At 34.1% G+C, this 12,561-nt stretch overlaps 1 protein-coding gene across 1 annotated transcript in view; it reads right to left on the bottom strand.

Annotated features, from left to right (window-relative positions):
- Window positions 1-8,081, bottom strand: part of LOC124832832 (uncharacterized) — a 42,822-nt gene extending 34,741 nt beyond the window's left edge. The window contains exons 1-3 of the mRNA XM_047307146.2: window positions 7,691-8,081; window positions 7,507-7,599; window positions 6,647-6,751 (exon numbers count right to left, since the gene is read on the bottom strand). Coding sequence (XP_047163102.1) covers window positions 6,647-6,751; window positions 7,507-7,599; window positions 7,691-7,957 — 465 coding nt within the window. The 5' untranslated portion in view covers window positions 7,958-8,081. The remainder of the gene's footprint in view (window positions 1-6,646; window positions 6,752-7,506; window positions 7,600-7,690) is intronic.
- Window positions 8,082-12,561: the final 4,480 nt, after the last annotated feature.

Genomic DNA, 12,561 nt, shown 5'->3' with positions numbered 1-12,561 from the left:
CTGAGCAACAAATCCAGGAGGTTGCTCCATGTATATCTCCTCTTCCAGATCACCATGAAGGAAGGCATTTTTAATGTCTAACTGATAAAGAGGCCAATGACGAATGGCAGCCATAGCAAGAAAAATACGAACGGTACTGGTTTTAGCCACAGGAGAAAAAGTATCACAATAGTCTTGGCCATAAACTTGAGTATAGCCCTTAGCTACCAGTCGAGCTTTAAGGCGATCAATTTTACCAGTAGGACCAACTTTAACAGTATAAATCCATCTACAACCAACAGGCTTCTTATCAGGAGGAAGAGGGACAAGATCCCAAGTGCCATTGTGTTCAAGTGCCTTCATCTCATCAACCATGGCTTGTCGCCATCCAGAATGAACAAGTGCCTCATGAATATTATTAGGAACCTTAGTTGATGATAATGAGGAAACAAAGGAGAAATATGTAGGAGATAAGTTATGATAACTCACAAAATTATAAATAGGATATGGATTGCGAGTAGAACGAATACCTTTACGAAGGGCAATGGGCCAGTTATCATCTGAATCAGTAGAAGGTGAGGATGATGAAGGATCCATGGTCTGAGGATCTGATGCAGAAGGATCTGAGTCTCGAGGATCGTTAGTGTTAGGAGTTCGAGATTGGGTTCGACGTTGATATGTGATAAGAGGTGGAGGAACAATGTTATTTGGATTTTGATTTTGAGGTACAGAATCAGGAATAATTAGAGGATCACATGTTGGTAAAGGAAACATTTGTTGAACAGAGGAACGATCCTCCATGGAGGAAGAAAAAAAAGGTGTATCCTCAAAGAATGTGACATCAGCTGACATATAATATCTCTTTGTGGAGGGAGAATAACATCTATACCCTTTCTGAAGACGAGAGTATCCTAAGAAAACACATTTGATAGCTTTTGCTGAGAGCTTATCAAGACCTGGAGAAACATTATGAACAAAACACATACACCCAAATACACGTGGGGAAACATGGTATAAAGTGTCGTTGGGAAAAATGACAGAGTGAGGAATTTTATTATTAAGAGAGGAAGAAGGCATCCTATTGATAAGAAAACAGGCAGTGAGGACTGCATCGCCCCAATGATGTACAGGAACATTAGTATTCAACATTAAGGAACGTGCAGTTTCAATGAGATGTCTATTCTTTCTTTCTGCAATGCCATTTTGTTGTGGAGTGTGAGGACAGGTTGACTGGTGTAAAATTCCTTGGGAAGATAAGAATGAAGAAAATGCTAGAGAGAAGTATTCCTTAGCATTATCACTTCGAAGAATTTTAATTGTCTTCCCAAATTGGTTCTTAATTTCAATAAAAAAGGACTTGAATATGGACAAAAGTTCAGATCTCTCTTTCATTAAATAAACCCAAGTACATCGAGAGAATTCATCAATAAAGGTTACAAAATAATTAAAACCAAATGAAGTAACACGACTTGGTCCCCAAATATCTGAATGAATTATTGAAAAAGGAAAATCACACTGTGTCTCAGATCTTTTAGGATAGGAAGATCTAACATGTTTTCCTAATTGACAAGATTCACAATCTAAGACTTGGATGTTTTTGAGACTTGGAACCATCATCTTCAACTTGAACAAACTTGGATGGCCTAGACGATCATGCAGAAGTTTGGGGGATGAAGTGGTAAAGCAGGAAACTGAGGAATGAGGTTTTAAAAAATAAAGTCCTTGAGACTCATGTCCTTCTCCAATCAGACGACCTGTCCCATGTTCCTGTATAACAAAAGAATTGGCCGTAAAGGTTATGGAACAATTTAAGGTACGAGTCAACTGACTCAAAGAGATTAAATTGTATGGACAATTGGGAACATATAACACAGAATTTAAACTTAGTGAAGGAGATAAGGAAACTGTTCCAATTCCCTGAGATTTCACTTTTGATCCATTGGCAACGGTAATGAGATGAGGAATTCTTGGAGAAGACAATGAAGAAAATGAAGGAATGTTACCAGAGATATGGTCTGAGGCACCTGAGTCCAGAATCCATGGATTATGACCTTCCACAGATTGAGATAAGCTGGCTGTAGGCACACTAGTCATGACAGAGGATTGGCCAAGATTAGACGGTTTTCCAGACTTGTAACGTAAAAATTCTTCATATTCTTCACTTGAAATTCTGGATTCTAGATCACCAGATTTAGACACATGAGCAACTTTGTCTGGATATCCATGTAGAACATAACATTTGTCTCGAGTATGGCCTAGTTTCTTACAGTATGTGCATTGAGGAGGAGGACGTATGCTACGACCACCACGTCCTCGGTTGCTTCTGCCTCCTCCTCTTCCTTGTGGCACTCCTCTTCCTTGTGGCATTATCATAGCTGATGTTCCAATAACATCGATTGAATTCTCATCTTTCACCAATGGAGGTACTCGAAGAAGTCGAGTAACCAAACCATCCATTGAAGGGATTTGATCACCAGCTAAAACTTGATCACGTACATGATCATAATCGGAGTGTAAGCTTCTCAGAATTAGGACCATGTAAAACTTGTCAAGCTTTTTATTGATCCCTTCTAATGAATCAGCTACAAAGAAGTTCTTTAATTCTTCTACAGCAGCCCGAGCCTTTGCTATATGAGAAACCATGTCATGGTTGACTTGTTTTAGAGAAGCTACTCTTTGGGTTGCATCAAAAAGACGTTGTACATCATTAGCAAAAATATCTTCTGCCCTTTTCCAGAATGATGAACATGTTTTATAGGGTCTCAAGATATCTAAAACCTCTTGCTCCACTGACTGCCATAAAATTGCGCATAACTGAAAATCCAATTTTTGCCATTGAGATTTTTCTTCATCTGGAACCATAGAGATATCTTGTTCTAGATGATCATGGTGTCCTTGACCAAGAAACCATAATTCCACAGCAGAAGACCAAGATAAATAATTTTTCCAGTTGAGTTTTGCAGATGTGATGATAGGAGTTGCAGATAGAGAGGAATTAATTGCAGTAGATGCCATTACAGATCGGAAAATGAACCAGACTTGGAGAGATATTCAACTATTGGGAGAGAGAAAACCCTAGGTATCAATTACACCCACTGAAACAGGGAAGTAAGGTCAGATATAGGCTCAGGAGAGTGAGGCGAGCGGAACCCTAGATGCGCGGTGAAATTCCGACCAGCGTAGGGCGGCGCGTGAACAGTACGCGCGCGAGATCTGGCGGGCTGCGGCGGCGCGTGACGGCGCGTGATGGCGATGCAGGGACGGCGACCACCAGGGTTGGGTCGCGCTCACGGAGGCGCACAAAACCCCTAAATTTTCCTGAGAAAATGGGGTACCGGCGGCGGCGGCGGCGACGGCGGCGGCGGCAACGGCGGCGACGGCAGCGACTGGTGGTTGATGGCGTCTACAGAAGAGAGCCCCGGTGCTTGGCTCTTGATACCATTTTGGAGAATTAAGAGAAAGAAACTCTCTTTCTTTCATATTATTATCTTCACACTAAACACATACTTATACAATAATGAAAAACAGTAATCAACAATAAACAGTAAACAGTAGGCTCCTACAGAGCCTATATCTAAAAACATATTACATTTCAACAGATCCTTCATCCTCTTCACCTTCTATTGACTCAGATGATAATTGGCCCATTGCCCTTCGGAAGTATTCGCTTTACTCGTAATCCTTATCCTGTTTATAATTTTGTGAGTTATCATCGTTTGTCTCCTCCATATTTCTCTTTTGTTTCCTCATTATCTTCCACTAAGATTCCTACTAATATTCATCAGGCATTTGGTCATCCTGGATGGCGACAAGCCATGGTTGATGAAATGTAGGCACTTGAACACAATGGCACTTGAGACCTTGTCCCTCTTCCTCCTGGTAAGAAGCCTATTGGTTGCAATGGATCTATGTTATTAAAGTTGGTCCTACTGATAAAATTGATCGTCTCAAAGCTAGTCTGATAACAAACGGATATACTCAAGTTTACGGCCTTGATATTGTGATACCTTTTCTCCTGTGGCTAAAACCAGTACGGTTCGTATTTTTCTTGCTATGGTGACCATTCGTCAATGGCCTCTTTACCAGTTAGACATTAAAAATGCCTTTATTCATGATGATCTAGAAGAGAAGATATACATGGATCAACCTCCTGGATTTGTTGCTCAGGGGGAGTCTGGGTTAGTTTGTAAATTATGTTGTTCACCTCGAGCTTGGTTTGGTAAATTTAGTCGGGTGGTACAAAATTTTAGACAGATCATTCAGTGTTTTATGGTCACTCTTCTCCTGACAAATGTGTTTATCTCATGGTGTATGTTGATGATATTGTTATTACAGGGAATGACATCATTAGAATTACTCAGTTAAAGAATCATCTGTTCAACCACTTTCAGACCAAAGATCTGGGTTGTCTAAAATATTTTCTTGGTATTGAAGTGGCACAATCAAAAGGTGTCATCATTTCACAAAGGAAATATGCTCTTGACATTTTAGAGGAAACAGGTCTGACAAATTGCAAGCCAATTGATAGTCCTATGGACCCAAATCAAAAGTTAATAAGAGATCAAGGTGAACCTTTCTCAGACCCAGAGAGATATAGAAGGCTAGTTGAAAAACTCATTTATCGTACCATAACAAGACCTGATCTTTCTTATCCAGTAGGGATTGTGAGTCAATTTATGCAAATCCACATGTTCATCATTGGAATGCAGTAATTCGCATTCTCATATACATAAAAGGAAGCCCAGGACAGGGACTGTTGTATGAGAACAAGGGAAACACTCAGATCGAAGGATACTGTGATACACATTGGGCTGGTAGTCCAATTGATCGAAGATCTACTATAGGATATTGTGTTTTACTTGGAGGGAACCTTGTATCTTGGAAAAGTAATATAAAAATGGTGTTGCTCGATGTAGTGTTGAAGCTAAATACCGATCTATGGCTCTAACTAAATGAGAACTTGTGTGAATTAGACAACTTCTTCAAGAATTGAAATTTTGTGAAAATGAGCAAATGAAACTGTATTGTGACAATCAAGCAACCCTTCACATTTCCTCCAATCCAATGTTTCATGAGAGAACAAAACACATAGAAATTGACTGTCATTTTATTAGAAAGAAGTTGTTGTCCAAGGAACTTGTTACTAAATTTGTCAACTCTAATGAACAACTCGGAAACATGCTGACCAAATCTCTAAGGGGGGCTAGAATTCAATTCATATGTTCCAAGCTTGGTGCATATGATTTATATGCTTCAGCTTGAGGGAGAGTGTTGAAATGTAATGTATTTTAGTTGTAGGCTCTTTAGGAGCCTTCTGTTTTTGTTCTTTTCTGATTTACTGTTCCTATCTCTTGTATAAGTATGATTAGTGATGTATTAGGTTATGATGAAGACATAATAAAATTTTAGTTTCTCCTCTAATTCTTTAAGTATATATATATATATATATATATATATATATATAATTATTAAGAACATTTTTATTTATTTCAGTATCATATATGTTAAAGAGCCCACATTGATTAGATATAGTATAAAGTATATGCAAACCCTCAGTTAGTTTTCTAAGATTGAGTTAGGCTTAAATTCCACAATTTTAAATTGGTATAAGAGTTATTAAAAGGTTATCCTAGTCAAGTTTCTTAGGTCTCATGTCACCCATTATTAAGTTCCCCTAGTCCCAAACTTGAGATGTCTAATCCTCAAGATAAAGCCAAATTATAGTATGGAAATGGATGCAAACTTCACTTTACAAGCCAATTTTGTAGGATTGATTAAGCTTAAACCCCACATTTTTAAGATGTGACTAATTTATAATGTATAAATTAGTGCTAACATCACTTTACAAGTCAATTTTGTAAAGCTAAGTTAGTCATAAAGTATACCTTTTTAAAATAGTATCACTCAGAGCTTATCTTCATAAGTTTTTTGGGTCACATGCCACTCTCTATCTAGTTCCCTCATGTCCAATACCCGACGTGAGAAGGTGTTAAACAACCCACATCAATTAATGTATAATATATGATTGAATGCAAATATCACTTTACAAGTCTATTTTATAGGACTGAGTTAGGCATAAATTTTACCTTTTTAAAATAGTATCACTTAAAGCTTATCCTAATTAAGTTTTTTGGGTCTCTTGCCACCCATTATCGAGTTCCCTCAATTCCAGCACTGATGTCCAATACTCAACGTGAGAAGGTGTGTTAAACAACCCACATCAATTAGAGATTAAGCTAAATTATAGTATATAAGTAGTACCAAGCTTCACGTTACAAACTAATTTTGTGAGGTTGAGTTAAACTTAAATTTCACTTTCTTAAGAATATATTTATTGATCGAGGATATCAAATCCCCTCTATTTAGTATATTGATTCATTTTTCTCGAAATAAATAAAGCATCCATGTCGTATTAAAAAATATATAGTTTCAATTCAATGTCACTCTCTAATATAGTTTACCAATGACAATAGAGTCCTTAAAATTGTCACTCTTCTATAAGACATAGTTTGACAACAGAATAAATGTGATAATATGCAAAGAAAAGTTACTTAGTCCTACAACATTAGTTCAACAACTAAGTCATATTTTTAGCTTCAACCCTCATTTTTAAAGAAAACAAGGTTATAGTTAAAGGCATCAGATCTCCCCTAACAAACTAACTTACAGGATTCATCAAAATTTCGTCTTTGAATTGCTTGTACTGGGACCTCTTCTTTGCTAATTCAGATGACCAAAGCCCTCTATCCGGCGGAAGATATCCAAGCAAAAGCTGTACATGTCAACAAGCATAAATTACAACAATGTTTTATAATCTCACATCCAATTCACACATACAAAAAGCACACCAACCAAAACATTACTCTTTAGCACACTTGACCTATATTTGGTTGGAATGAAATGGGAATCAGTAGGTCGCATATTTCCTTAGTTAACTAAAATACACGTCCCTAGTGGAGAAATCATTGTTGCATTTTTCCTAAATAAATCTAATTAACCTAAAAATCTCAATATTTTTACATTATTTATCTTTTTCCTTTTTCTCTTAAATTAAAAGACAATCCAAGACTCACTCCACTCCTACTCATATCAAACAAACACTTAAACTAGATTTAACAAGTATCAATCTCATCACACACAAGACACGACAGATAACTAATTAAAATGCACTGATACTCTCTCAACTAAGATTCGGTAAGGGTGTCCGATGGCAAATTAAATATGGTAAGCTTGCTCCGTTTATGTAAATACTATTTTAAAGGTCATATTTGAAATTAGTTCTCATGGTGAGGGAGTGCATGTATGGTCTAATAGCAAATTACATATGGTAAGCTTGCTCCATTTATGTAAATACTATTTTAAAGGTCATGTTTAAAATTAGTTATCATTAGCTGATAAACTAAAGTTCTTTACAGTATTAGTTCATGGACAATAACTACTTTTGAGGAAAAAAAACAAATTAAAATAATAAGATGAAGAAAATTAAAAATATATATATAGAGAGAGAGAATGGGAAAGAGACCTAACCTTCCATACAGTAGAGCGTATCCCAGCAGCATCAGGAATACCTTGACACGCGCGACTCCGCAACTCGCTCATATCCACCACCTTCTTCGACAACTGAACCAAATCAAACCATCACAGAATCAATACTCAAGTTAAACACATTAATCAACGAAAGTTCATTGTCATTTTACAAAAGCGAGCGAACCTCGGCCAGCAATTGAGCCTGGCGAGTGACGTCGTAGCCTGAGGGAAAGACGTCGCCGTGTTCTTCGATTGGCGAATCTTCGATTATCTGCGTCAGTGGAGGATCTTGGACGACGGGAGGCGGAGGAGGTTCGGAAGGGATGGTGGCGGCGTGGCGCAGAGGACGCGAAGGCTGTTGGAAGGGGCTGGCCGCGGTGGATGGGGGAGAGGATGACTGCGATGAGGACCAGAGAGAGCTGTTAAGCCAATCGGGGACCTTTTTCACCATTTTGGTAAGGGATTAGGGTTTGTCAATGATGATGTTGGGAGATGAACAAGCATGCGCATTGCATTGCATTGCAGCGGGAGATTGATCACATGGATGAACTCTCCAATTATGCTCTTTTGTTTACTTTCAATCTTAATTTAATCACTAAATTTAACTACTTCATAAATCTTAACAAAAATTATAAAATTGTAATAATTTGTAAAAATAATTTAGTCAGTAATACGTGGTGGAAATTAACTATTAAATTAGTTTGGGTTTATTTTAATTGTCTTAATTAAAAATGAATTTGTCATCCTAAAATATGTAGGGGACATCAATGATGACAAACTATCTTGCATGAATTTAATTTTTATTAAAATAAAAAAATATAAGTAAATTTTAGGTGGAATCAAAATTGTGAAAGAAAATATGAAATAAAAAATAATGTAAAAATAATTAATATTTTTATTCTACTATGACAAAATATATTATGAACTTTTAAGTCCAAAAAAAAACTAATGACATTTTTAACATATATTAAAATTATATTTGATAATCTTGTTTCATAAGAGTTCACAGGAAAAAATAAATCATTAATTATTTCTCTTAGTTAAATTTAGGTTTAAACCCTCGGATGGTCCTCATATTTGTATGAGAATATCACTTGAGTCTTCATATTTGAAACTGTCTCAATTGAATCATAATATTTGTAAAAATGAGTCAATTTTATCCTATCCGTTAAGTTGTCCCAGACGACATTAAGTTGAGCTGACGTGTTGCACATATAATGTGTTGATGTGTATTATATGTTGATGTGGATTTTTTTATTTAAATAAATAATGATTGACGTGGCACAATGTTTATTGTTTACTTTAATTGAATTAGGGATTTCATTTCTTCAGTGTGAGAATTAGGGATTTTATATTGGAATTAGGGATTTCATTTGCTCAGTGTGAGACGAAGACGAAGAGGAACTGCAATCTTGGACAAGACGAAGAGAATCGAACTGATAGTTGACGCGAGTTAAGGTTAGTTAGTTTCGTTTCGTGTTTGGTTTTCTGTTTGGACGTATAAATCGTTCATGGGTTTTTGGTTTTACGAACATGTGCGTCTTCGTTTATGGATGAGTTTTTGTGTTGTTGTGTATGACTATTTATAATGATTTGTGGTCCCCATTATGCATGTTCAATTGTGTTTGTGTAGACAATGTGGTCCCGATTTATTTTTTTCGAATTGTTTACAAGTAGTGGTCCCCTATCGTCTATGAGTGTTTCCTTAGTGGGGATGTTACTTTGTTCCCCTATCCCATGTCTGTATGAGTGTTTGGATAGTGAGTGAGTGTAATAATAATCATTCCCCCCATAATGTACAGGAATTAAAAGCAACTTGTTAATATGGATGGTGAACCTATTAAAGTTGTGGTCCACCATACTGGACATTTTGTTAGTGATGATAAGGATGGGAAGTTAAAATTTGATGGAGAGAGAGTAGAATGGTCTTGTGATCCAGACACGTGGAGCTATTTTGGCATAGTAGCTTCAGTGAAAGACTTAGGTCATATTCACGTGAAAGAACTTTGGTATAGTAGAGGAGGTTAGTCTGTGGGCCCCGATAGGTTAAAATTATTAACTCATGATAATGGTGCCATGCATATGTTGAACATTGCAAGGTTAAATGATGAAGTTCATCTCTATGTGGTTCATAATACCATGGAACTAGAAATAAGAAAAATGATTGATTGGGTTGATGCTCATGTTCATGTGAAGGTGATGATTCAAGAGAAATGGTGGAAGGTGAGGTTGTTGGTGATGGTGAAGTTAAAAGAGAAATGGTGGAGGGTCAGGTTGTTGGTGACACTATCCCAAAAAAGACATTTTATACTTGTTAAAAAAGACTTTTTACACTGGTGGTCAAGCAGGTATACAAATAGGAGATATAGAAAGTTTATGCTTTTTATACTTGTTTTAAAGTATGCATAAAAAGTCATTTTCTGTATCGCTTTTCGCAGAACAAGTATAAAAGTATGACTTTTTATACCTGATTTATGAGAACAGGTACAAAAACATTTTTTAGAAAATACTTCTATGCCTGTTAATGCTAGAACAGGTATAAAAAGTGTCGTTTCTTTTTATAATATTTAATTTGTATGTGATATTATCTATATCTAGACCTGAACCCACAATATAGTCTGAATAATCAATAACAAGCAAAATAATCAATATTATTTCTATTATTAAAACATCAAAATAGTTTCTCAATGTAATATTTACTTAACAAAATTCCTAAATATATTTACATAACGTAATTACACATAAAATAATTCTTCAACTCAAAATATTATATTTAAACATCTAATCATCTACAAACAGTTAAAAAAAATGTAACTCACTCCTCCCAAATATCTTTTATAATATGTTGTTCCATTGGAAACGTATCATCAAATATCTACTTAATGAATAATTTGAGTCAAGTTTTAAAAAAAATATTTGAGCCACCAATAGAGATCCACTATGGTCGAACTCCACTGCAAAATACATAATTACATCAAGACATTTTAAAACGGGTATAACTTTACTAGTACATAAATAGGTTACATAAGACCATCGACAACTGAAGATGAATACCATTGTTGGTGTGTCCGAATCATATGGAGCAAAATTCCTAAAGTTCTTCAATTTTCGTAGATCCCAAAGCTTAACACCATCATAAGCAGCACTCTGCCGAATTTAAGAGTAGAATAAGAATACTTACAAACAATCATATCATATTTTTACAGTTAACAATTTCTCACCTACAGCAAGAAGTATCCATTCTCAAAAAATGAAATGGCAGTTACTTGACGAGCATGTCCATCGAACCTAGCAACATTTGCCTACAACCAATGAAAGAAGGTATCAACACAAATAACAGTAAATACTAAAATTTAAATTCAAACAAAGTAAAAGAAAACTGTTTACCTGACTTTCTACATCCCAAATCTTAACAAGAGATTCTGTGGTGCTAGTTCCAAGGATTAGACCATCAGGATGGAAAGCGGCTGATGTGTAATTTATGAATAAAATTTATTGTTATCATTACCAGACAAACTATATGAATAAGATAATTCTTATAAAGGATGAGTAAGAATATGAACAAAATGTAAATATAAGTTTTCTGGTTTGGTTTAAAAATTTTATGAAATTTTAGAAATAACTTTTTTTTGAGAACTTGGCAGAGATTATTGGCTCAAATAATTCGGTATTTAGTTTAAGAGGTTAATATATAGTTCAATACCTTAATCTGGTATCAAGTATTGAATTGTGTGCTAAACTCTGAAGTAATATTAAGTTTATATATAATTAGTTTTCACTTGTGAAAAAGATAGTATTTTTCACTTTGACACATATTTATGTTTTTAATGCTTCAAAACATTTCAAATATGTAAAGTAAAATTAATTTTTTTAATTCTTTTATATATATATATATATATATATATATATATATATATATATATATATATATATATATATATATATATATATATATAACGCGATAGTAGGATCTATTTAGTTGAATGACTTACTTTTAATTTTGACATTCTAGTTTATTTTACATTAATTATTCGCATTAATGAGGTCATATGTGGCTTGGGTTGCTTTAAAAATTCAACCGTATCAAGAATCAGTCTTAGCAATATACTACACACTTTAAATTTCTAAGTGTTTTGGATTTCACACTTACAAATAAATCATGTTGCCAAAGTAAAAAGAAGGTTTAATAGTTTATTTTGTCCTTGGTTTTGTGTAATTTTGTTAATTAAGTCATTTTTTTTAAAAATGTGTTAAATTGATTCTCACTTAGTAAATTTTGTGTTAATGTCGTTCCTTCCGTAACAAACAATGTTAATTTTTTTCTCTTTCTACTCTGTTCTCTTCTGTAACACAACATACCTTTCTCTTTCTTTTGTCAAGTGTTTTCTTTTCATACTTTTGCAATACCAAAAAAAGTTGTAATTCAAGACATTCCTTTTAAATCATGTAGAAAAATATTCCTTCACATTTTTATTACTTTTCAACCTACCTTCATACTATGTCTTGTCATTAAATGCATGATTAAAATTGTTCAACTAAAATTAAAAACTTTTAAATATTATACTTGAGTTTGCTCTTTCATTATTCCACTTAGTTATTAAATAAAAATAACAATATTTATTATTATTATAAATTTTAAGAAATATGAAAAAGTATAGCTAAAATTAAAATGATTTTTCTTAACGAAATAATACTGTATCGATGTATGTCGGTTTAATTTGAGATAATATAACTAAATAAAAAAACAAAATGAATTTAGGATAGTATAATTAAAAAAAAAATCTTTTAGCTTTGATCAATTAGTTTTAGTATATAACAAAGGAACTAAAAGGTAGAAAAAGATAACAAATTATAATTATAATATTGATATAGATTATGTAGTATGATTACATTTTTAGTTAAGAATATATTTTTCATATTTATATTATTTATGAAAACTATATTTCATTTTTAATTAAATTAATTATATATTTGTTTTGTTTCTATATGTAAATATTATTGTTGATATACGAAGAAATTTTATATTATTTTATAAAATTAATAGAGATGAATTTG

This window comes from Vigna umbellata, chromosome 1, assembly GCF_029865625.1.
Source record: "Vigna umbellata cultivar VRB3 chromosome 1, Vumbellata_1.0, whole genome shotgun sequence".
NCBI lineage: Eukaryota > Viridiplantae > Streptophyta > Magnoliopsida > Fabales > Fabaceae > Vigna > Vigna umbellata.
Note: the sequence above shows the minus strand (reverse complement) of the source record. Positions and strands in the feature narration are given on the sequence as shown.